Genomic DNA, 26,509 nt, shown 5'->3' with positions numbered 1-26,509 from the left:
CCTGCATTTCCAGTAATTTCCTCTCCCTTTCCAGATACCTGTTTCAGCATTTTTGCTTCCAGGGCTATGGAAGACTGGTACCTTCTAAAAGAGCATCTTCAAATTGTGCTTGCAGACGTTTTGCTTTTTCACTAGAATGGCACAGAAACTTCATTGCACTGCTGTATAAAACAATGGTGCCTCCACATTTGAACACTTGGTAGTCGTGGCCTCCTTCGCCCTACTCCCAGTGCCATAAACAATCATATTGGAATGTATGCTAGGACGTGTCAGCTTGAACAAGCTGTGGCCTGGTCAGGTAGGATTAAAGTCTTTCAAATACTTCAATGGCACACAGATGCTTAGCAGGGAATCTCTTATTTGAAAACATCAAGTAGAAAGGATGAAAAGAAACTTACAGCAGGCTCAGAAGAAATTGAAGAAGTTGAGCAGAGCGTCTACTGTGGGATATCAAAAAGTTTACGGCGGTTCAAAAAATACCAAATAAAAACAAGCCCGTCGTTAGCTATTGCACCTAGGGGCACAACACACAGCCGGCAAAGGATGGGCATCTCCCAAACTTAAGTTTCATACTCGCTAGGTGGCTGAATCCAGAGGGAGATGACAGCCAAAAAGCCGCCCAGCCCTAGGTTAGGACGCAGCAGTGAAATTACTGCAAATCCTGCCTCTTGCCCCACCCTGGAGAACTGCCCCCACGCGCTGCCCTGCAGCCCCCGCTCCAGGCCTCAGGCCTGCAGCCGCCCTTCCCCCTGCAGCCCCGCACCAGCCGGCAGCCCCGCGCCGGGCCCCGCGCCGCGGCCGTTGGGCACTCCCGCACCGCCACGCGCCCCGCCCGCGGGCGCCGCCCCGCGCCCCCTCCCCGCCCCCGCGCTGCGGGAGGCGCCGGGCGCGCGCACCGCTGGGGAGCCGCGGGCGGGCGGGAGCGCGCGGGCGGGCGCGCGCGGGCCGGCGTCCCCGGCGGCGGCGATGGCGGCGGCGGCCTCGCAGCGAGACCCGGGCGACTGGCAGGACTTCTCGGGCTTCCAGCCCTCCGCGGGGAGCGGCCCCGAGGCTGCCCGCGACAAAGGCGGCTGGGGCGCTGCGGACTTGGGAGCGAAGCTGTCCCTCTGCTTTGAGCCCCCGCAGGCCCGGGCGGGCGGCGGCGGCGGCGAGAGCCGCGTTCCGCTGCGGCCGCTGACGGAGCAGAGCGCCCTGCAGGACGACGAGTGAGTGCAAAGCCGGGGGCCGGCAGGGAGAGGGGGCGGCGGCGGTGGCAGGGCCGCCGCAGGAGGGGGCGGCCTGGCCTGGCCCGGCCTGAGAGGGCAGCCGGGACGGGGGCGCAGGGGGCAGCGCGACAGCCCTGCCCGGCGAGAGCGCTGCTCCTGGGCCGTGCCCTCGCTGAGTCCCAGAAGGAAGGGCTCTTGGGCTGCGGGAGTGGAACCTTCCCCTGCCCGCCGGGCTGCGGCTGGGGCCGCCGGGCTCCGGGACAGGCGCGCATGTTCTGCCTGCGCGGCCCGGCCCTGGATTAAGATCGAGCCCTTCGGTGTTTTTCCCCTCACGGCCGGGGAAGTGTGTCTGCATCCCTGTGCGTTTCCCCTCCGGGTTCAGAGACAGTAATAGTTCTGAAATAGACAGTGGCTGAGGGTCGTGCTCGTTTGGCTTCTTGCAGAACGCCCACTGTTCCAGTGTGTTAAACACGGAAAGTACAGGAAGCAGATGGAGAGCATAATCTGAGTTGCAACTGCGATAATTGTTTTTCCCCTGAGCGACAGCGCCTTTCGGATCTATGTTGCTTTCCTGGTTCTAACATTATTTCACAAGTATTTAGGCTTGTTATTTTATAACAAATCCCAGCCAGCTTATCTTCATTAAAAACAGTGCCGTTTTTCTTTTTACTTTGAGGCAACTAAATCGTATGTCTTATTCTAGGAGAAGATAAGAGTAACACTGTTAGCAAAAGGCTACCTATCTGTGGTATAAACAGCGAGGTTAAGCACAGAGGACCATGAATCAGAGCCGTGTTGTTCAGTGGTGAGGCTGTCTGGCTCAGCCACTCCCCTGACCTCCTCTGAGCCTAGCTAGGCAACCACCCCAAACATGCACCCACAGCGCAGGGTTTGTTAGCTGACCTGAGGCAGCAGCCTGCCGCTAACAGGGCTGCTCTCTTTCCGACTCTGAACTGGTGTACCAGGGTAGAGCTGCATATTGCAGCCTCTCGTGCAGCCAGAGAGGTTGTACCCTGTAGACTTTTAAGATAAAAGTTAAGTGTGGTGGGCTGAGCTCAGCAAGAGTACTTCTGGATAAAATGAAATCCTTGCAGAATTTTAGTGTAACTTGTGCATGTTCACTCTTCTGTGATCAATGGAAAGAAAGAGAAAGATTAGGCTCAGCCTTTTCTAATTCCTGATTTAAACATGCAAGAGGCAAGGAGAACAGCTACAGCACTAGGAAAGGAATTTATCGGTAAGCTCAAATTTAATTAAAGGAAGGACTCATCCACCCAAAAAACTTCTGATTGTGGTTACATAATTAGTATGAAACTAGCCCTTTTGTTTTATTTCACAGCTGTGTACGTTGTTGGTTTAAAAAGTGATATAAATTATGTTGATCAAAAACTGGTTTCTCTTAAATTCAAAATATTATAAAATATTGTCAGTTACTTGTACATGAATGTTTAGGGAGAAAAAAATAGTTGATGACAGAATTATATTATCAGTACAAACATGTTTACTGCTGATCAGTTGCTGCTTGTTTTAAGACCTGCGTTTTTGTTAATTTATTCCGCTCCCCAGGATTTGGAATGCTTTGACTGATAATTATGGTAACGTAATGCCTGTTGACTGGAAATCTTCACACACCAGAGCTTTGCACTTGCCAACACTGAATCTTTCAGAAAAAGGGGTAAGTTCTGATCAGCAGAAATACGCTCTTTGGATCTTTTATACTCAGCAGGGAAATTAAGCAATTTGCATTTGTATAAAACAGTATTGTTATTAAATGGCTTAAAATGTTCTTAGTGCTTGGTATGATACATGAGAGCTTTAAAAATCAAAAAATCAAGCACTGATGTATGTTTGCATTGCCTTGGGTTGAAATAATTCAGAGGTAGTTTTAGATGGGTGTTCCTTACATGGTAGAAAAAAATTGTAAAATGAGAAAGTGTTTCACATAAAATCTCTGTACTGTCTGTTTCATGTTGAACACTCTTCTGGGTAAGCGAGGAAAAGAGGCAGGAGTGTTCTGATTTAAAAATCTAGTTTGGGCTTTTTTTAAGTCCATCACATTCTGCAGTCAGATGGAGACTAAAGCAGCTTCTTTTGCAGAAAAGGGACCCAGGAGACATTGAAGAGCAAGAGTTTGTTTTGGTTTGTTTTTCTGATTTAACAAGTAGAATAGTTGTCTGGGGAGGGAGCAGGGAATGAAGAGCTTCAGAGAGGTTTATAGAAAGAGTTGTCCTCTTATCTTCTTAGAAGTGGATTAAAACACTTCAGGAAGAAAAGCTAGGAAGAATTCCCATCTCCCAGGTCTTCTGAGAAAATAAGTAGCTTTTAAACATTTTGAAGTTGATTTATATTGTAAAAATATCTCTGTGTGTAACCTGAGAATAGGTTAAAGCTTTGACATCTACTGTCCGTTACATAAACGATAGCTATCTTACTGTGACTGGAACAAAGATTATTCCCCTAAAGAGAATACTTTGGAATTCAGCAAGGGAAGATAGCAGTTTGGAACTGACTTTCTCTCCTTGAGTCTGATTGCTGTCCCTTGAATTTAACTTGTGTTTATTCTAGGTTTTATTAGAGTGTTTGTTCAGATATTCTAAGTGGTTTTAGAGTAATTAAATCCTTACATTTCAAGTAAAAAGACTTAACCCCTCTATGCTGTGACCTGCTCGTGTGACTGAAAAATGGACTAAATGACTAAATGAAAAATTATTAATTTCTTGATAATGAAACAAAGTACAATAGAAAAAAAAATTTTCGAATAGGTTTTTTTCTGAAGTTCTTTATGGGAGATTATGAAGGCACTACATTAAAAAATGTAAAGGAGCTTGATTAGAAAGAATTTTAGGTATTCTGCCAGTAGAGGGGAGGTCAGTTTATGGATTAAACGTATCTTAAGTTTTTTCAGCTTTCAGTCCACCTGGCATGCCTTTTGATGTGTAAAGACCATCTGTTTGGGAGCATTTCACATGCTTTTTTCTACTTCTCTGTGTTCCAGCAGTATTTCTGGGTATGTGACAGCACATATGGACCAGCTAGAAGCCTGTTTTAACTTACAACGAATGCTAACAGCTAAGCAATGCTTTCTTAATGCCTTTGAAGCTAATCATATGCTGTTGGACTTGTGCTTAAAGTATTTCTCTTCCTGTTTTAGTAGGAAAAAATTAGGGTGAATGAGGCTGACTGGTCTAATCTTTGTTGCTTCACATCACAGATCTATGAACACTTGTATATGACTCTCACAGTAAAAGTAGTAGTTGGATTGCAGTATTGTACAGTGGTCCAAGGAAAAGGATTGCACAATTGCTTGTTTATAATGTTTTTGTTAGATTACTTTGAAACAGGTCATTCATCCCTGGTAGGAGCATGAGCGCAGAAACAGTCACGGAGTGTGGCTGGGTGGGACACCAGGTGGTCCTTTTGGCATCAGGTGTAGCGTGAGCTGTTTTAAGCGGTTTATTAACCTAAATTATCAGAATATATATTCTGATAAATGTTGTTTCTGCAGATGTTGGGGGGGAAGCTGACCTCATAAACTGCTTCTAGATAATCCTTGCTTACTATCCCACAGCTTGTTTTCATGATCCTATATACATAGAAAAGTATATGAGGATTGCAGACATTAAAGAACGTCAAAACTAGGATGTATCTCTGTGGTAGGTGAACAGATACTCTTAGTGGAGCCCTGGCACTGCATGATTATTGGAGTTCAGATTCTGGAAAAAAGTGGACATATGACTTAATTCTGGTGGCTGAAAAAGTACAAATTGTTTTTTTTCCCTGTAGACTAGCTATGTGGGGATATCGGTAGCATTTTCAAAAGAAATCTGAAAGCTATTAAGTTTCTGAAGAAACTGGGAAAATTGAAGGAATTGCAACAAAAATTGAAAACTGGCACTTTGAGACCAAGTACTTCATACAGCTAGTCATAACGCGTGTAAATTACCCCAAAGGTCAGTTAAAATGATTAAGCTCAAAAAGTCAAAGGTTGAGTGTTGCAGCTTTTGAGCACTGGGCGGCTTTTCTAGGTTGGTTTGGCTGGAACCTAGTAATGGACAAAGTGCAAAAGAAACAAGTAACTTTGTAAATAAGCTGGTATATATCACTGTGTGAGAGTAAAAAAATGTGACTGATCAAAGATGGGACAAATCTTTTACTATATATATGTCTTTGGTTTGGAAGGATGAGTGTAATTTGATGGTATATGTGTGGGAACAGTATTATTTCTGCTTGTTTTTGAAAAAACTCTGAGATGTTAAACAATATGCTTTAATCCAGGATGATAATCACATTCATGTTTGTTTTTTTTTTAACAACTTTTTTTCTGTCTTCATTACATTAAACAGTAGAACTATAAAAGCACATAAAATAACAGGTTTGTGTAATGTAGTATTAGAGTATATAGATAAGTTTTTGCCCCATGCTGACAAACATCCATCTTCTTTTAAGCTTTAAATATCTACATTGGATTGACTGCCTTCTGTGCAGATACCTGATATATTTTTTGTATTTAAAGACAGCTATTTTAACTTCCTCCAATAGCGGTTTTGATTTCAATTGTTAAGGTACTTCGGTTTCCAGGTATTTGACAGTAAGAATGACTGATTCCATTATTATGGGCAAGGAATCTGTTTCATTCTTAAAATTCAACATTAGTTCCCCTTTTTATATAGGTACCTATATTTTTATGTGTGTATATATATACATAGACACACAAAGGTGTGTGTGTGTATATATATTTATATAAGTACACATTTTCATTTTCATGCTTTCTAGGTAAATGATAATTTGAACCTTGACCTGTCAGATGATGAAGAGCTGAGAGAACAATTGGATATGCATTCTATCATTGTTTCCTGCATCAATGATGAACCACTCTTCACAGCAGAGCAGGTAAAATGTCCTCAAAGACAGTGTTGTTGGTGTAGTATTTTCTTTTAATCTGTAAATGTTCTTTGTTCCTCTTCCTTACTGTTCACCATAGCTAAGCTTCTTGATTGGTCTTTGATTATAGTCATATTAATATGTGGTATATTACTGCTTCATTCAGATTTCAAAAGTATTTCAGTGCTTCAGGTGAGGTTGATAGTCTAGCATCTTCGAAATCTTTATACGTTCCTTGCCATGAATAAGTCAGAATGTGACTATGTGAAGTAGCAAAAATATTTTCAGAATGGTGGTGATATTGCAGAGTTTGTAGTTTTCCAGCAGGACTGTATGGCCATTCACATGGATTGGTGGTTAGTGAGAATTCTTTTTCAAATTACTTGGTGTCTAAAGACTTCTGTTCCAAATCTGTGGATTCACCTAAATTATCTTGAAAACTGCTCTTCTGAGTCAAGTTAAGGACTGTCGATTGAGATCTTGTTTCAGTGAGCAAACACAAGCATGTATTTTCTTGTTGCTTAAATGGTTACCTGTAAAATCTGAGGAACATGGTTATTAAGACAATGAGAGACAGGATTACCTGAACTACCTCAGCTCCTTTTTACTGTTAAGCAGATATCAGCAATGTCTGCAGCCTTTAAACCTGCCAAAGTTGATGTGTTGTTTTTTCAGCTGCTCAGTTAATATTTTAGCCTGTAGAAATATGGTCATTTCTATACTGAAAAATAAGCTCTCTATGCACAGGATTCCTGTTCTACTTTTGGTCTGGCTGAGATCTTACACGCAGGGAAGCAAATCAACTTCAGGTTATGACGGATCAGTTAATAAAACTTCTCATAAGAACAATACATTTTCAGGATATTCAGAGTTTAGTTGGGTTTTTTTTTGCTTAGAGAAGTGTAGTGAAAGGGAGGTTGGGGGTGGGGAGGCACTTGATTTTTGTTGTTTTGTTTTCTTTCAACTAAGGACTAGGAAAAGGTATTCCTGCTCACTCTTTAGTTCTCTTTGAGCAGAACCATGTCTTCTGGTGTAGTTTCAAGACACTGCTTGTTAGGGCTTATTCTCAGAGAGCAAGGATGGGGGGTAAATGTCACTATGGTTTTGTTGATTCCTCTCAATTCAGTCTTGGTATTAGTGTCATCCAGCAGTATCTTCATTAACTGAAAGTAAAAAAACCTTAAGCTTTTAACAGCTTTGCTTCAAATTGCAGTCTGTTTCTCTTCATGCAGGAGGGTGTTCATAACGGTTTTCTTTTTTAAAGGTGATTGAAGAAATAGAGGAAATGATGCAGGAATCACCTGATCCAGAAGATGATGAAACGCCCACCCAATCAGATCGACTCTCCATACTTTCCCAGGAAATTCAGACATTGAAGAGATCCAGTACAAACAACAGTTATGAAGAGAGTAAGTTATATTTAGTATTTTGCTCTTACGCTTATTGCAAGTAGTTTAAAGGGTAAGTTTGCCATGTGTTTGATTTTTAGCAAGTCTTTCTTAGAAATATCTGCATTCAAAAATATTTTCCAAGTGTCCTGAAATAAGAAACTAGATTTAGAATGTAAATAGAAGACTTATCTTTGTCAGCTTTCATAACTTAAAATAAAATTAAAGCAAATATTCTGAAGCTTGATTAATTGGAATGAGATCCCTTTGTAAGGACAAGTCAGTCATTTTTACTAAACTTTATTAATTTCTATTTCTTAAAATTAGACACTTTCTTTAAGCCAGTACACTGTGTTTAAGAAGATTAGCTAAAGCTTTTGAAAGCTCACAGAGTATAATTTCTTTATTACTGTAGGTGAAAAACCCAAGGATTACAGAAACACCATGATGTTGATTGTTGGTTCAGAAAACGTTTTATTTTGAATGTTGAGTGTAGATGAAAAATAATAGTTAACAAAGGTTCGCAGTATTACAAGTCTAATGCTTACTTCAACTTCCTTAACTATAATGCTTTTCATATTTGCAGATTATCTTCAATTTCTTAGAAATAAGAAGAAAGTTTAACTGTCTTCTTGCTAGTCTGTCTTGCTAGTCTGGTTGCCTTTGTGATGTATTTATTCCTTTAGGAATTATTTTTTTTTACAGAATAATAGTTTAAGTATGTAGTTTTAGAACTGAATTTTTTGTTTTGAAAAAATTTCAGCGTACTTTTGTCTTGTAATTCCTACAAGTATTCTCATGCATAAAATCCTGACAGATTCGTTTTTTTACATGATCTGTTTATAGGAGTAAAACGATTGTCTGTTGCTGAGCTAAATGAACTGCTAGAAGAAATTGAGACTGCTATTAAGGATTATTCTGAGGAACTGGTACAGCAGTTGGCTCTGCGAGATGAGTTGGAGTTTGAGAAGGAGGTGAAAAACAGCTTCATTTCTGTCCTCATCGAAGTACAAAACAAGCAGAGAGAACAAAAAGAAACAGCAAAGAAGAAAAAGAAGCTGAAAAATGGTAGTCCTCAAAATGGCAAACCAGAAAGAGGTCATATGCCTGGAACAGTAAGAAAATTTTTCTAACTCATGCTAGATTTAGATTATTTTTTTTTTTTTCCCCATGGGAAGTAGTAGTCCTAGATTTTAACAGGATATCTTGTACACCTGCTTGTATGTGTTCATTTACAGACAAGGCTCAGGCGTTTTTATTGAGATTATCTTTTTTTTCACAAGATCATAAAACATTTTACTTTTCTCATACTCAAACAGATATTTCTGTTTGCAGAATTTGTTTGGAATCAGCATACCTTTCTTGTGAAAAGTGCTGGGTTTGAATGTACTGCTGTGTGTTCTGTTGTCAGTAGGCATACTCATTTATCTGTTTGGCTTCACTCTGTGAAATTTAGTGAGTGTGTACAATTGTTAGTCTGGCTAGGTCCCAGAAAGAATGCTTTAGTTTGACATCAGAAGCTTTTTGGATTTGTTTCTTAAGCATAAGGAATAAGCATTTGTAATGAAACAATTCTCCAGAATCTGTTTCTAAACTTACAAGAATAAGATACCTGTGAAAAAACCTAAATGGAGTTCTGGTCTTGTCCATCTAATTCAAAGTCACCTTTTGTGGGCCTAGCTAAGTTTTAATGGAACTCTGTGAAAGTTTTATGTCTGGAAACAGTACAAAATTGTCATACCTTTGTAAGAGCACAGTGAAAAGTTCTAATGTACCTTGACGGTTGTTCATCTTGAAAAAGAAGAAAAATGGCATTCTAAATAGAAGGAGAAATAACTATTTGGTTTTGGAACTTGAGTCAAATTACTGATAAGCTATTCTAGCTAGTTTCAATGTTTCAATTGTAGAGACTTGATTAATGCTTCCCACTGTAATTGTGCATGGTCCCAGTATATGACATTTTCATATTTGGTTGCTTCAAGATACAAATATGGCAGATTGCTTTGTGAGAGGAATTGAACAAACTAGGTCCCAAATAACACTGTAGGCTGCATATGTGTGTTTCCTTTGAAAATAGCTTTTACCATTCCCAAGTGGAGATTTCAGACCTTTCTCCCAAAAAGAGGTGCAAGCTTCCTTCCTTCAATACTCCTTTTTTTTTGCTTGCCCCTTTTTTTTTTTTTTTTTTAAAGGAAGTGCTGAGAATGTGCATAAAGATGTGCTCAATCTGTTCAAGTAACTTTGTGACGAGTGAGTTTCTGTTAATTAATCATGTATACATTAATAATTTTATTAACTAAAACTGTAATGGAGTTTCATTTAAATACAAAGCTTAGAGATGGGGTTTTCAGTTCTTTGTCCCTGATACAGGCTTTGGGTAAATCACTTTCTTAGACTTCTAAAATGTTTAACTCTCTCACAAGAGCAAAATGGGGAGTAATTAAGAATAGTCAGGGCTTGAAGATACCAGTTCCTTTAACCAGAATATCTTAAAAGAGTTAAGTTGGCTTTAGTAACATCTGTGTCTATTTACTGACTTGATTGTGCTTTAGAAAGAAAATGAATACTATATTCCAGCACATTTTATTTCCCCCTGCCATAAATAAAAATGTTCAGATAAGTGTGCTGAGGTGTGTGCATTATACTGCCCTGCATCAGCAGCTTGACATTCTCTTGGTTGTATATGCTTGTCAAGTGCTGACTATCTCACACTAAATGTAAAAATTACTTTGATTTTTGTTTTTTTTACTTGTCTTCTCCAGCAAGCGAAAAGAACTACAAAGTTCAAGAAAAAACAAAACAAACAAAAAAAACCCAACCCGTGGTTGGATTATATAAAATTTTTCTTTACTTGGATTCCATGGGTCCATATAATGGAGCTTGAAATTAATGTGGGTGCTTTATTAATGCATTGTGTGTATTTTATCACACTTCACACAAAAAAGGGGGAATACAGTTGATAGCTAATAGTTGCTTCAGTTGTGGAAAAGGAATCATGAAAGCATAAAATCTTTCTAAAGGAATATAGCTGAAAATTACTACCTCTGAACAGTATTTCTAGTTGGTGCTTAACATCTGAAAAACTGATAGCAGCAGTGTCTCTGAGAGTATATTGCTTAAACATTAATTTTAAAGGAGATTGTACTGTTAACTAAACTATCCAAAATACTACCATGTACATTTGAAAATGAAATTATGAGTCTTAAAAGGCAAGTCTCGATTATTGATTCTGTTGAGTGAAGGTTTCATTTGACTAAATTTTTCTGTAGATACACTGCTTAACTGCCATTATAAAGTTTGCTTTTTAGTTACAAAGATTTAGTGGGTTAATGGAAAAAGCAGAAATGTGCTGAAATACATCTTAGAGCTTTGTCATTTGTCTTTTACGCTTGATAAATACTGATTAATAGTCTTCTGAACTTCTCTCTTCTGTCCCTTTTTTTCTTTCTGCTGTGTTTCCACTACTTTTAGCGCTTCAGCATGGAAGGGATCTCAAATGTCATACAGAATGGCTTCCGCCACACGTTTGGAAACTCAGGTGGAGAGAAACAGGTGCTGGGCTCTCTTCCCTCTTTTCCTCATTCTTTGCCTGCACTTTCGGTAGGAGCCGAAATCTTGAGAATTAACAATAGCCAAAGATAAATGCTAAGACACGGAAAAAATAGGACTAAAATGTTGGGATCTGTACTCTTTCCCTGCCTCAGGACTCTCATTAGCCTAGAGTCTCTTTCTCTCCTCAATGGCTTGAGACAGTCAGGACTTGATGTCCTGATGCACTGAAATAATCCTTATTTCTCACCCGCAGACTAAAATTCTGTTTTGGCATAACACATGCTTCAAGTATGTTTACATTCAAATATGTCTGGGTTTTTTTGTCTGGAAGATGGCTGTTCTGCAGAGGAGTTCAGTAGGTAAACAACTCTTTATGAGATTAGAAATCATAGACAAACTATTTCTCAAGCAAGGTATATGTATGAGAGTTCATGAACACACAGATCCAGCTATGGAACCCCTGATTTGAGAATCCTGAATACATGCATCGAGCTTACCTGACAGAGTTTTTAATCACTACATTATCTCAATACCAGTAAATTAATAGCTGTGCTGTTTGGGTTTGTTTGGGGTTTGGTTTTTTTTCTGTCTTTACCACTTAATAATAAATTACAGTTTTGCCTGCATTTTTAGTTACTTTAAATATTATGTATTTTTGTAAAGTGAGCATATTTAGTTATTCCAGTCCCCTCTTACTTTTGGTTAAAACACTGCTTTTATATGCATGTCTATTCAAATATACCTTTTCTTTGACTACCTCCTAACTTTCTAGACATGACAAGTCTAGTCTTTCTAGATTAGTCATGTATTAACAATAAGACCCATTGGATAACCTTTCCAGTCATTTTTTGAGTTAGTTAACTGATGTTATACTTCGTGTTAGTCATTCTCTTCTCCCAATTTAGCTCATATTAAATCCTTGTTAGCAGGGTTAGGGTTGTTTTCTTCCCTCTTGCGGTATCCTAAAGCAAGTCATGGAAATAAGAACTTTAAATGAAAAATAAGGAAGAAAGATAGGATAAGAGATACCAGCTCTTTCCTGATTTCGACCTGGAAATCTGTTTTTCTTTGGCATTTATTTTTTGTTTGGGTTTTGCTTGTTTGTTTTTGACACATTACCAAGCCCTTGCCCTGTTTTTAAAATATTGATCTTACTGCAGCAAGCTTAAAAGTAATAAATGTGTCGGATGCTCATTTGCTTAGTCCTGTTCTCATTAGTGTTTTTTCCAAGTGCTTTTTTAGGGTGTGTTGTCATTATCAACTCACGTTCAGATACTTTCTGCTAGCAGGGAAGAGTTAGTTACCAATCTGGAGCTGTGCTCCAAAAAAAAATCCAAGGGCAAACAATTTTTTGTGTACCTGAGAAAGGTAGAAGTTCATACACATAAAGTCACAGTGTAAAGTTTATGACAAGCTTGTATAATTATTTCAGAACTATTTTCAGTCTTTAATTATGTTTACCACCTTTACTATTTTCTGGGTAGTATTACTCTGATAGTTGGTGCTTTCCTTCTTAAAATTCAATTATATCTTGTGTGTGTGAGACATCAGTGAAAATTACTTGAAATTTTTCAGTGTTTAAAGAGAAGCTTTCATTGTAAACTGCCTGTTCCCATCTGATAATGCAGTTGGAAAAAAAGGCATAAAAGCGGTTTAAATCTTGGTAACTCTTTCTGAGATCATATTTCAAGAAGAAATTTCAGAATAATCATCTTAATTTTGCTTTTCAAGCGTGTCAGACACTTTCTACAGGTGATTACAAATTGCCATGGTAATTGCTGCTTATCAGACTGTCAGATCTGCTTCAAAAATTTAGAGATCTCAGTAGAATTAACACTTGGGCATATCAGTAAGCTACACTTCAGTAATTTTCTTTCCATAATACATTATGCCTCACACAGCAATTCAGGGATTGAGTTTTAAAAGTGCTATTATAAAGACTTGTTACAGCAGCAAAGTATTGATGAGAGAAATAAGGTAATTGCTGGAAATTAAGAATTATTTATTTTAACTATTGTTATTAACAAGGAAAATTGGAAGGTGAAGTTGGGAGGAGGAGGATAACAGGGAGTACTGGTATTTAGTCCAGTGCAACGTCTCCTAGTAATTTACTGTCTAGGCAACAGGTAGAATCCCACTTAGTTCTGAAGGCTAGAAATAACAGCCTGAGATCTGATTTCGGAGTTAGCAGATCTGCTTTCATCTGACATTTGCAGGTACAACAGTCTTCTCTCTAGCTATTGATTCCAGTAGTTTTACTAAGAGTGTATTTATCTCTTGATACCTGTTGGTTGCATCTGCTGGAGAAGAAGTTGAAAACTGATCATTTCCTAAGAAGCTCTGCATACTTTCCTCTGCTGTGCTAAGTGGACGCGAGAAAATACAAAAGGAGAAGGGAGGGAGAAGGGCACCCTGTGTTTGCATAAGGTCTTGGTGAGGTGTCAGTACATCCTGTAAAACAGAATCACAGAATCACAGAATGGTTTGTGTTTGAAGGGACCTTAAAGATCATCTAGTTCTAACACCCCTGCACAGGCAAGGACACCTCCCATTAAACCAAGCTGGTCAAAGCCCCATCCAACCTGGCCTTGAACACCTCCAGGGAGGGGATGTCCACAGCCTCCCTGGGCAACCCATTCCAGTGTCTCACCACCGTCACAGTAAAGAATTTAATCCTAGTAGCCCATCTAAATCTACGCTCTTTCAGTTTAAAACCGTTCCCCCTTGTCCTATCACTACATACCCTTGTAAAAAGTCCCTCCCTGGCTTTCTTGTAGGCCCTTAAGTGAAACAGATCTGAGTCTGTTTGGCTTTTTAGGCAGAGGATATGCTTTGGTGTGAGGTGTGTGATCCCACTCTAAATATGGCAGCAGTTATAGATGTGTTTGGCAGCACTAAAACTCCTGCTACAAAGTGGACCTTTTCACCAGTCTGAGTTATGCTTGACTGTTGCTGAAGTGCTACTAGGAGAGAAGGAGACCTTGTAGATAATGTGTTTTCTGATTATTACATGGAGAACCACATATCTCTCAAGTTGAATATGAGATAGAGGGTTGCATTGCCTACTGCATTGTAGCTGTTAAGCCAGAATAAAGCTGTTAAATTCTTAGAGTTGAAGGAGATTTCAGATCTTTTTATAAGGGAAGATTCCAATAGTTTCAATACTTTTGAACTTCTAACCTCTTTAAGAAGAGTATGCATTTGTATAGGCTGCAAACTAAGCTGCATTTAACAAAAGAGCAACAGGATTGCTTCAAGAATTTAAAAAGAAGTCTTGGTTGCACTGCAGGTGTGAAAATCCTGAAAGATTAAGAAATGTTTTGTATTTGTTTAAGCGGACATGATTTCAATTAAAAGAGAACAAAAGTAGAGTTGGTTTGAAACAATACGTTAGCACGCTTAACTATTAAAACTATAAAAATATGAATGGTGGACTGTTATGTTTAAGCTTGCATTGTTCTTTTTGGTTCCGAGTGTGTGGTGTCAGAAGGCAAAAGTAGTGTTATCATTTTCACCTAATTGTGGGGCAACCTAATTTTCTTTGTACAGACAACTATATTTTGGTGGGGTTTTTGTGTTTGTTTTTTTTAAGAGCAAGGTTGAAAGCTGTACATCTCCATTTATAGCATTGTTTGAGGGGAAGCAGTGGAAAGGTTGTTCTTCCAGCTTTTACTTGGTTGCAAGAGGTGCTTTAAAAACATGAAGGACTTCTGGTTGAATTCTGAATAGAGGAGAGGAAAGATTTTAACTGTTTGTATGCGTGGGCTCCGAGGAAGAAACCTAATGGAGAAACTTTTTACTGTAAACAGCTCGATTTTTTAAAATACTTTTGTGTGTGTGTATGTTTAACTGCATGAGTTGCAAAGTGGTCACATAATTTGAAAAGAAAGAATTTGGCTTCTGTGATGAAAGCTTTGGGATAGGAAAGGTAAAATCTTTATCTCTTGTGTAGTAGAACTTGTTGAAAAGATTTTTTTTTTTAAAAAAGAATACATTTTATAGTTATTTCAATTGCTACAATTTTTGCGAAATAAAGTATGAACAACATAAACTGCGTGAAAGTACTATCAAGTAACTCTGTTTTTCATTTGACAGTACTTGACAACCGTAATTCCTTATGAGAAGAAAAATGGACCCCCATCTGTTGAAGATCTTCAAACGTTAACTAAAAGTGAGCATATAAAGTTATCCCCCGATCCTTTCCTCTTTGTATTCCAAATGGTTGCTCAAAACAAATTAATCCATACTCCTATCTCTTGCCCTTCCCTTATAGCATGTATATAAAGTTGCATGTTTTCTAACCGTGCATTTAGGCCAATTTTTACTTATTTTCTGAGCTTTCACAGTGTGTTTGTTTTCTAGCTGTTCTCTGAAACCCTGAAGGCTAGAAAATTGCTTGTAACAGGAAACAAAATGTTCTCACATCACACAGCAGATGGGCTGTATGGTAATTACTGCATGTCATGGAGTTTGTCAGTACTACCTTACAGTATCTGATAGACACACATTTGTTTAATCTTGCTGTGCTTTATTGAGATTATTGGAATGACTTTCAAATAGTGGAATGGATGGTGAGACACACGAGTACTTGTATAACAATTGCACTTGATTTTAATAGCCTGCTTTTTCTCTTAAGATAATTTTTTTTGTTAATAAATTTCAACAGTTATGAAGTATAAACCAAACAGAGTTTTAATAGTGCTTTGAATTACCCTTACTTTTAATGCCAGATTCTCAAAATATTTATAAGTTCTTTGTCGTCTGTTTTTTTTAATTCTCGTTTGCATGAAAAAATAGATTATCTTTTTTAAAAAAAATATTATTAAGATGGCTAAATACAGCAGAGCATCTCTGGTAGTCAGCATCATCTCCTTCATTTGAGGTTTATAGGAACAGTTTAAAAATAGATGGTAGAGTACCTCAGTGCATTTGATCAGATATCGGTGCAGGGCTTTGGATCTAACTACCTCCAAAGGTACTTTCCAGCAGCACAGGTCTGTGATTCCACAGCTGGCTGAGGGATGGTAAAAGGCTCATTGGTTGTTTCCCAGAAAGAGAAAAGAGGTGTAGTACAGATTCTGGAGTAAATTAAATGTTTAGGCAGGTATTAAATTCCTTTTACTTTTCTGCAGTAGGCACCCTTAGCTGGTAATTCTTACCTGTTCTGTGACAAATGGATTTTTCATTTTATTTTTTTAGATTTTTTTCATAGTTTTAGCCTCTTACCACATTTAAATTTCACTTGAAAGTGTTATCAAAAATTCAATATTAAGCTGAGAGAGGTTAAAGCCTCCTGAAAATGTTTTGTGGTGTTTGATGGTTTATTAACAAAACATCTTGTAGAAATGCACTGTAAAGAGTACTAACAGTATTGCCTTCTGTGGGCTGTTTGGAACTTGATTCTGTGACTCAGTATTGTGTGACTCAGTTGCAGATTTCTGACTCAGTCTGCTGTTGTTAAGGCAGGCAGTAAAGCAGGTGTTTTGGGTTGTTTGGTTGTTTTTTCTTTCAAAGCTGTGTATTATTCTGTGGTTATGAACTCTAAATGTGTTGCTTCAAGATAAAAATTGAGACAAAACGCTTGTTCTATTTCAAGTTCAGGGTCTCATATGAGGAATTCAGAGCTTCTATTCAGTATAATTCTGTACTTTTGATTCTTTCAGTTGAGTCTAGAGCACTTCATAAAGAGTTGCTATAAATATGGGGTAACAGACAAACTTCTATGTGTCAGCTTGAGCTAGTCCAAATGTTTTTATTTTTCCAGAAATGTACAAGGAGGCACAATTTTACTTGATACAATTCACAAAAATGATATTTTGGCTTTATTCAAAATTAATGGCAAATTCAATCATGTATTTAAGATTTTTCTAAGCTACAGTTGCTAACATTCACAATTTGAGAGGAAAAAAAACACCAACATTTTCAGCAAGTCATTCACAGCAGCTTTTCTCCAGAAAAGTGTCATAATTCCATGATTTTGGATGAAGATCACAGAAATAAATTAAGTAATGGAGCAGACATTTTTAAGTATAATTTCCAACACTCCATCAGTTGTTAGCACATTTTAGTTTTGCATGTGGTGACTATTTTGAGATATTTTTTTATAGTAAAGAGATACTTTTTTTGTTGCTATGACTGATGACATTTTACTGTAATAGTTAACCATGTAAAATGGGTCTCTTGCATCTGTCTACAATGGACTTCGATGAGAATTACACAAGTGGAAGGTGGGGATGCATGTCTCATTGTATCTTCTCAATCTAGTTAAGATGTCTCTTATTAATCTTGTAGTGATATCCCTATGAGTAGTTGAAATAGTGTCATCGTACTTCTTTTGAGAGTGTTGTCTTTATGATTAAATATCTGAATTATTTTTTTTTCATACTTCAGTCCTGCATGCCATGAAAGAGGATAGCGAGAAAGTGCCAAGCTTGTTAACAGACTATATTTTAAAGGGTGAGTATCTCTTAGCACTGATATTTTTTTTAATTCTGAATTAACTTAATGTACATTCATGGTGTTTTTGGAAAGTAGTCTTAGAGCATTCATTAATTTTGTTGCCATCAAACATGGCTCTCATTTATATTATCTTCTATTTTGTCCAAGGTTTCTGAGCATATAGTTCATAAATAAAATGTGTTTATTCTGTTTGTGGTATTATAATGTAGCAAAGTATGTGTTGTATATACAAATAACTGAAGGACATCAGCAGGAGCAGGGTAGTATGGCTTACAGGGTTAAATGGGTGTAGTTGAATACTTTGGTTGTACAGGTTTTTCAGAATCAGAATTCAAACTACCTATGGTAATAATGGATTTGCTAGATAAAGTGCTTATAGCTTCATTTTAAGTGTTACTTTCTGACAGGTTGGAGAAATTATTGCCTTTACATTTACTTGTTATACCTTCTTGATATTTTATTTAAAGGGTTTGTGTACTAATCATTTATATTCCAGTCTTAATTGCACTGATTATATTAATAGAATGTCATACTTTGAAAATCACTGCTTGTATAGATTTACAGAGTTGTTCCAGATTGTTTCCAGGTACCGTCTTCTTAAGGGTTTAAAGCTTAGCGTATGTGTCAAGCCCCAAAGAACAAACAGATGCACAAAAGTTTGATGGGTCCTTTTATTTTCCACCCAGATTTATATTATATTTATATTCTGCTTCACGTTCGTATGCTGCAGAGTTTTTCTCTTCCTTTGGTATGATGCTTTCCAAGTCTCACTATTTTTTCAAATCATTTGACTTAACTTCCTCCATATAAGTTTTAAAGATTTTTGTATTTCTTACGCAGACTTCTAATCACTTTGATCTCACAAAGGTTTGAAAATACTCTCAGGTTAAAGTTGTGGATTAAATTTATTGTGCTTTTGCTTCAGAAAATCTGAAAGGAGAGCAAGCCATGCAGTGTTCTGGAAGCTCTGACAGACTTCCTGTTGGAAGTGGCTTGTTTCAAAGTTTCATGTAGGGTTGCAGAACTACCACATGCGATAAGAATGCAGAGATCCTTTCAGTGATTCCTTTTATTGCTCTATTGTTTACTAACCCTTTCTGAAAATCTTTCTTACATTAGACAGATGTATTTGCTTATGAGCTGAGAGCTATTTAGGCTCAAGATCAAGGATTTTTTAATGGTAATGACACTGAACTCTAGTTTAAGAGGATGAACTCTTGTCAATAATTAAAGTTGTTTGCTTTTCATCATAATACATGTGGTAGAAACTGGTTGGAATGACTAGTGCTCTTTACAGTGTCTACTCTTATTTTTAGATGTAGCTATCCAGAAAAGCTTTCAAATTACTAGGATGCTGAGAAGAAGCTAGCTCCCTAGGAAAATGGAGAAATCTGCACAGAAGGCTTATAGAAGCAGATTAGCTGAACATATGACAGGCTGATCTAGGAAACTTAATACTGAGGTTCCCTAATATTTCTGCCTCTGCATGCTTGTGACTTCAGAATTACCAGGGATGTTCTACTAGCTAGATGCAACAATTCTGACAACCTTGTTCTCACATTGGATCAAACAGGTCTTCATATACAAGCACTGTTGTCTCTACAGTGTAAAACACAAGCAATTGGAGTATGCCAAGTAATCCCTCCCTTGCATCACTCATGCTGAAAGGAAAGGATGATTTCCCCTCAGATAGCATGATTTCATTACTGAACAGAACTAAGCCCTTCTTGATTTTATGTGCATCTGTTTGCATGACAGCAAGCAGTCATACAAGCTAGTGAGCACAGAATTTTACTCTTCCCTTTACTGTAGCCTTAACTATCTTCATAGTGCTATGTTTAGATTGTGTTAAATATTTATAGCTCACCTGACAGTGTTAGATCATAATGTAGGTCTGTCCTGTGGAACAGGCAGTCTTCCAGTTGTTTCTGAAGTTTTAATCTTTTTCTTCTTTTTCTGCCTCTAAAACTTCTGACCTGAAGACTCAGTGAGGCTTAATGCATGGCAAAAAAATACTCCCAGCCACCTAAAATTATTTTTAAAGTATGTCAAAGGGAGATAAGATTATTCAAGACAATCACTTATAGCAACTTTCAGCTCAGCTTTTGTACCTGGAATTCCAATCTAAATGTCATAATAAGACAAGTGAACTCCTTTTTAAAGAGTCTACTGATTTCACTGTAAATATTAAAAATGTCTTGACAAGGAGAAAATTATTATGAGGATTTAGGGGTCTGAAGTTGTTTTCCAGAAAAAACAGGAGTATAGCAAATTCTAAACCAAATAATAAGCATTCATATTGTTATAGTGATAATTGTATTCGTTCTACATTTGTTTACTCTATGATCCAACTTTTGTCTTACACTGAGTGGATGCCATTTATTTTTATTAAGCTTTACTCAAGAAATGACATTTTGAAATATATGAATTGTATCACCAGATATACTTAATTCTGTGAAATTCTTCTAACGTCTTGGTCCTTTGAGGGTAATTTTTTCCATTTGTTCAACAAAAAAGCAGGCAGTAAATTATATATGACAGTAGGATGTGTTTGCTTTATGGGAAATCCAGTTAGTGTGGCATTTGTCAGCACAGATGAAACCTTCTTTCTAGATCTGTGTTCCATTTTACACAGCAAAGAGAAAAAAGTCTTTAACCATTTTTTTAGAGGACTGTATTTTTATTCTATGGTATTTAAAAAATGAGAACATGCTAGTCTTATGTGAGTGTTATGGCTGTCCATAGAATTAGTAATAAATTTTCCCAGGTATTATTGCTTACTGTGGAAATTTTTTAGAATCAAGAACTGAAGAAAAACAATTAACAATTGACATAGTATTGGTATAATGTAATGGGACAAATAAAAGAAGAATGCTGTGAGCCTGAAAGGGTTAATGGAACCATAAGATTGAGCAGTTAAGTGTTTATTTAACAAGAAATCTTGCCAAATTCACTGATGTTCTTATTAAACAAAAAGGTGGTGAAATAAGTTTATATTTTATTTTCATGGTGTTTTGTAGAAGTGTGACCATCTTCTGGCATTTGTAAAAGACTAAATTTGGATCATGTAGGAAGACCCACAAGGAACCTCCTTGATGTATGTTGTGTAATGATTGATATCTTAATTTAATAACGATTGAATAAATTTGTTTTCGCAAGGCAGTTCGGCCTTGGGAGCACAGGTCTAGAACTTGAAGGAAAGTTCTGCAACCAGATCTGCAATTCTTCTCTAGTACCATGGATCATTCTTGGACTTTTTTTTCATAACCAGCTAATGCTTCTGAAACGCTGGATGTAGGAATCCTCAGAGCATGGGATGTGCAAATGCAATACAATGAAGAAGTGAAAAAGGCCAATGCAACTCATTGCATTTCGTGTTAGGAAAAAAGAAAACTCTTACCTGCATTTCTGGTTAGGATCATGAGTTTTGAAATTATTTCTGGTGCTGGCTTCTTTAAAGAATCTTATTTTCCCAGTTTCTACCACCATTTTGTGTCCCCCAAAAGGTTAAAAATATCATCATTTTGTCCTCATGCTTAAGTCACTCTTTCCAGTGATCAGTTAGTTATACCTTGGATCTATTCCATAGGAGCACCTCCTCAGAGGTGAGTATCCTACAGCCAAACTATGTGCATATTCCATGTAGTTTTGTACAATACAGTAACTTACCTTCTCTTGTTCATGTTACTCTTGATGTAGTTTAAATTATTTTCAAGAGATTTTTTTTTCTTTTAGTGGGGTTTTGTTTCTTTTTACTTTTGAGTGAACATTTCCATCCTGAAGGTACTAATAATGAAAGTGACTTAGTGATTTGCTTTGCAAGTATGTTGTAGTTCTTCTCCCACCAGTGTATGATGTTATTCTAGTTTATAGATTTAGAATTAAAATAGATGGTAAAATGAAATGCATTTGCAGTGGTGCTTATATTTTTCTGAATATATTTTAAATGTATGAATATTGTTACTGTATTTTATCAGTAGGGATATTTATTGGGTGTCAGTCTCTTTTCCCAAGTAACAGGATGAGAGGAAACTGCCTCAAGTTGAGCCAGGGAAGGTTTAAATTGGATATTGGGAAAATTGCTTCACTGAAAGGGTTATCAAGTACTGGAACAGGCTACCCAGGGAAGTGGTAGAACCACCATCCCTGGAGGTGTTTAAAAGACGTGTAGATGTGGCACTTAGCGACATGGTTTAGCAGTGGACTTGGCAGTGCTGGCTTAATGGTTGGACTTGATAATCTTAAAGGTCTTTTTCAAGCTAAAGGATTCAGAGATTCTTTGAAGCAGAAACTGAGATTTGGAGGCGGGTGAGAATGCATTTGCTGACAGTGAGAGAAACATCAAGCCAACACTATGAAATCCTTGATGTTAGAAATCACACTTTTGGTCTGAAGCTGGCAGCTTAGATGTTGTTTGTGCTCAACTTTCTACTGATCCTTTTAATGGTTTAACAAATACAACATGCTTTCAAAACTTTGTGTTTGTTTGCTTTGAAAAACCTAAACAAACAAGTAAGCTGCGAAGTTTCTTGTGCACCAGGTAGGCTGTAAGCAGGGAGCACAGCTTTTTGGCATATCTTGTGGTTGCATTGGTTTTAGGTGTCACCACAAGGATAGGTGCTATATCCTTAGATAAAAGCTTGTTTGTATTAATGATATCCATTGAATTTAGGTTTTTTTACAGAAGCTTTCAATTACTTTCTCTATTATGATTTATTTGCTAAGTATAATAGTGGATCAAGTAGTATCTTTAATCCTTAAGGTATGCAAGTTTAGGATGATTTCTGAAGAAAATATTTCTGTGCAGTCATGTCTCTCTCTTCAGCCTCCCAAACAATAATTGCTGATATCAACCCTGCAAGACAGGAAGGGTTTAGGAACAACTGCATTTCACAAAAGCTGTAGGGAACTGCATCTATGCAGGAGAAGGACTGAAACCACTGGTTTTATTGAGCTAAAGGCTATTGACTTTTAACAGCCAATATCCAGTTGACCAGGTAGCTTTTATGCAATCGTGTGCCAATAAATGCAGTAGCTCCTATAAGTTTTGAGGGGGCATCAGGAACACTATAGGGAGGACTTCTTGGGATGGAGTTGATAAGACATTTAAAATAGAAGCTGAGGAAGGCATGGTGGGAAGGGGAATGTTATGTTTTGTTGTTATGATGGTAAGGAGGAATATCTGAGGAAATGTACTAGAAGCATGGGTTTCTTAATTTAGCTACTTATGGAACAAATAAATGAGATCTATGAAATGTTAGCCTGTAGATACATACGGAACCAAAATATCAGGGATAAGTTGTGTGGTATCACGTCTAGACACATTTTTACTTCAAATTTTTACAAAATTTTAAGACTCAACTTCACATATGGGGATAATTTTTTAATATAACTTACTAACAATATGATACTCAAATCATTCTACCCCTGCAAGATTAATGTGGGTTTTTTCCTTTAAAAAAAATGTTAACAATGGTGACATTCTTAGAACAATTATATATAACAATATGTAAGTACGTATTTGTAGCTGAAATAAATACCTTTGAGATTAAATGTATCCTTACAGTAAACTGTTTTAAGATGTATTTATTGCTGTGCTTTGTTTTCTTTTCCAATTATCCTTGAGCAGTAATTGTGACATATAAATACAGTGCTAAAAATAATATACTATACATTACTGCTGAGTAAATGCATTAAATATGTCTAGTATTGTTTTATTTTAGGGGTTCTTTCTGAATATGGATGTCACAAAAGCAGAACAGTTTTCCCTCTTGCAGCTTGCTTTGCTGTTTCATACCTGATCTTTCAAGCTTCTAGTTAAAGGCTTAAAAAAATGAATAGTTTTTTGTTTTACTAAAGCAAGAATTTATGCCTTGTTCTATTTTTAAATTATGCAAGTATTTCAGATAACACAAACATTTGTTTTCTTGCCTTTGAAGTTCTTGTTTAATTGTTACACCTGACTTCTTTATTTGCTTTTGTGTTGTGCTAGCACTGGTTTGAAAGCTGGATTGCTCTGAGGTTTGTGTCTTACATGTGAAACAGCAATGAGAAACACGTGAAGGACATGACTTACGTGCCCGCTGTGCGATACAAGTACACGCACCAGAGTTAGAAAGTAGAGTTAGAATCTTATAGAATCTCAAATAGTGCATATTTTTAAAGTACAACTGCATGCAACACATTTTCTTTAATGTTCTGTTTTCTAATAGAACACCTCAAAGAGCACTCCTTAAGACATGACCTTTAGTTAACTCATTTCTGGGTAATGTTAGTTAGAGATAGTGGGTTGTGTCGCTTAATTATCTTTTGAGAAGAGGATTATAATCTTAACTGCTAGTTTCAGTTGATTTCTAGATTTTGCCATGTTATTGATAGGGTAGAATTCAGCATTTAAGTATTTTAGTATACACAATACATTTTTATATAGATTGGTTTCACTGATATTTATCAAGATGTGTTTTTGGTTCTTTTACAGTTCTGTGTCCTACATGAAGAGGGCTGCCTTTCAGAATTAACAACGCTCCTTCCTGTGATGAGAAGCTTTCCATGGATATAACTCAGTATTTTTTCATTTGGCACTGTACCTAAACCATTATGCATTTATTTCCCTTGTATGTGCGTGGGTTTTCTGATCCTACAGTAAGTCTTCTGGGCATGACAACTCATCTGTTTTAACTTAATAGTGCAATGAACCGGAGCAGGGAACAAACATTGTACAGTTTTACTCACATTGTTCTGGCTTTTTAAAGTCTATTTTTACATTGTATAGCATGTAGTAAATCCTCCTGCACATTTTGCTGTTGGAAGGAGAAGTAAACTTTGAATAGTGTAAATAAAATAAGCCTAGTTTTAAGGAATCCATATTTGATAGCATCCTTAGTTCCTATAGCAAAGATCTAGGAAGGATCATGGTTGAACTTGGACTAAAAGATTCAGATGAGTTCTGCAGGAAGGACTCCACAGAACAATGTTGGTGGAAGTCAGCATTAAACAGAAACTTTGCTTGAACTTAACAACAGTATTGTTAATACAGTGAACAAACACCTGGATTCTTTGATGTTTCGGCATAAGTAATTGGTGTGTTGCCTGTCCTTGTTAACACAATGTACTATTTCATATTAGGTTTTAATTTTAATTACTAATGTTCACATGGCTCATATGTTCTCCCATATTGTTGCTATAAGTTTACTGTTTTTAATAAGTGTTTGATCTTAAAGAGAGTGCTTCAATATGTAAACATTTTTAAAGCCTTTATCTTTTTAAAAATACATGTACAGTTTGAAAAACTTGCACCTGAGTTTCCATTTAGTATTATAATGAGACATTGGTCATTGTGTATCTCTAAATTTGACTACAAATCTCTCTTGTAAATTGTATCTACTGTCTTTTCTGTGTTGATATATCTTTATTCAAACAGATGAGAATGTATTTTACAAATCCTGTAAAAGAAACATACCCCATAATCTCAACATGAAATACTTGCCACAGATAATTGTGCCAGTCTGAAAGAGTAGACTGAAATATGGGTACTAATAAAAATAAAGGAACTGTTTTCTAGATTGAATTCCTATTGAATATACACCCAGATTTGTGTACTGTCTATGAAAGGCACTGGGATATAAGGTTCTAAAGAGATAAGCATGTGTTTTCTTAAAAAGTTTTTATTCCATCTTTAAAGTCTTCGGTCTTCTTGTTAGTTGAGGAGGAATTTTCTCATAAATGCCTTGTGTCACTGTCATGGTTTGACTCAGGATTGGCAATTAAACCAACTCTCCCTCCCACCCAGGTAGGGAAAGAGAGAATAATGGAGGGAGACTCCCCAGATTGAAAACTAAACTAGACATCTTTAATTAAATACTAATATGTAAGAAAATATGTACAGTTATATACAAATGTGTTCAGGACTGTGCAAAATGCTGTTGCCTCTCCTCACCCCCAGCAATTCCCACAGTGTCTCCTGAGCTGTGAGCAGTTCTAAAATGTCCAAGACCTCTCTGCATGAGATATCAGCAGATCAGAGAGGAGCTGAGGGGAGAGTCAGGGTCAGGAATGCACGAGCCGAGGGGTCAACAGTGATGGATAGATGGAATCCTCCCTGGACGCTGGCCATGGAGAAGGGAGAAAGAAGCAGGAAGGGGCTTGACTTGCATGTTCCCTGACCTTATACTGGGCTTATGTAGATACATGGAATGGAATACTCTGGTAAATTTTGCTGTCTGTCTAGTCCACTCCTCCCTGTGGGAGAACTGCAGATACGACTATTCTGCTCCTGTAGCATCTGAGGCCGCAGATTGAACAAGTAGAGCAAAGTGACCTTGACATCTCAGCAGTAATATAAGCAGTCCAGCATTATCAGTCCACTAGCTGGAAAACTCGCTGAAGAAAAAAAAAATCAGTACTAAGAAAATTGGCTTTATCCAGGCTCAAACCAGGACAGTCACTTAGTACTCATTTTATCATTGTCACCAAATACTCATTTTCATCACAAATTCAGTTTGAAAGTAGTGCTCAGAATGCTTTCTCTTTTTTTCTAAAGCCTCAATATTTTTGTTTCTTGTGCCTTTTTCAGTCAATAAAGTTCTCAGCTTGCAATATTTTCCTCTTCCCTCTCCACTTATTTGACCACCAGTGGTTCCTTTCTAGCCTGCTCAGGAATAAGTGTGTCATATGTGAGGAATTTTTCGTTGTTGTTGCTTTGTTCTACTTCATTTGTGGTTTCTGCAAGAAGAAAGCTGCTATTTATTTATCTGGCCGATGTGCTACAGACTCATTATGGTGTGCTTTTCCTATAGAAATGCTTGATGTTGACTATTGATGCCTGGAAATTGGCAAAGGAAATGACCCTGCTTTGCTTCCTTTTTTAAAAAAAATTAAACACGCCGCATCTCCAAATGAGATCTATTCACAGATGTTTTAATCTGCTTTTAAGGTGACAAGATTATACAAAAAAGATGAAAACAAAGTTTGTGGTATTAGTTGTAGCAAATCTTGGATTATGTGAATTAATTTCCAAAATACTGT

General features: G+C 37.3%; 1 protein-coding gene across 3 annotated transcripts; it reads left to right on the top strand.

The window, feature by feature from the left end:
* Window positions 1-923: 923 nt before the first annotated feature.
* FEZ2 (fasciculation and elongation protein zeta 2) lies at window positions 924-26,082 on the top strand. 3 transcript variants are annotated; one of them, XM_051614634.1, is made up of 10 exons: window positions 952-1,205; window positions 2,772-2,880; window positions 5,979-6,095; window positions 7,351-7,495; window positions 8,321-8,589; window positions 10,946-11,026; window positions 15,122-15,197; window positions 17,417-17,482; window positions 23,478-23,506; window positions 23,964-23,999. In XM_051614634.1, exons 1-9 carry the CDS (start codon window positions 967-969, stop codon window positions 23,486-23,488), a joined length of 1,113 nt encoding a protein of 370 aa, XP_051470594.1. In that variant the 5' UTR covers window positions 952-966; the 3' UTR covers window positions 23,489-23,506; window positions 23,964-23,999. The 3 variants fall into 3 exon arrangements, with proteins under 3 accessions (XP_051470593.1, XP_051470594.1, XP_051470595.1); XM_051614633.1 differs by lacking the exon at window positions 23,478-23,506 and having other exon boundaries at window positions 924-1,205; window positions 23,964-26,082; XM_051614635.1 differs by lacking the exons at window positions 10,946-11,026; window positions 23,478-23,506 and having other exon boundaries at window positions 23,964-26,082.
* The last annotated feature ends 427 nt before the right edge of the window (window positions 26,083-26,509 follow it).

This window comes from Apus apus, chromosome 3, assembly GCF_020740795.1.
Source record: "Apus apus isolate bApuApu2 chromosome 3, bApuApu2.pri.cur, whole genome shotgun sequence".
In the NCBI taxonomy this organism is placed as follows: domain Eukaryota; kingdom Metazoa; phylum Chordata; class Aves; order Apodiformes; family Apodidae; genus Apus; species Apus apus.
Note: the sequence above shows the minus strand (reverse complement) of the source record. Positions and strands in the feature narration are given on the sequence as shown.

Excerpts from the sequence above, each read along its gene's own strand:
- FEZ2 (XM_051614633.1), top strand. The coding sequence starts at position 967 with ATGGCGGCGGCGGCCTCGCAGCGAGACCCGGGCGACTGGCAGGACTTC. Across the intron at positions 11,027-15,121 it reads ACTCAGGTGGAGAGAAACAG|TACTTGACAACCGTAATTCC; the intron begins GTGCTGGGCTCT and ends TTCATTTGACAG. Across the intron at positions 15,198-17,416 it reads TCTTCAAACGTTAACTAAAA|TCCTGCATGCCATGAAAGAG; the intron begins GTGAGCATATAA and ends TTCATACTTCAG.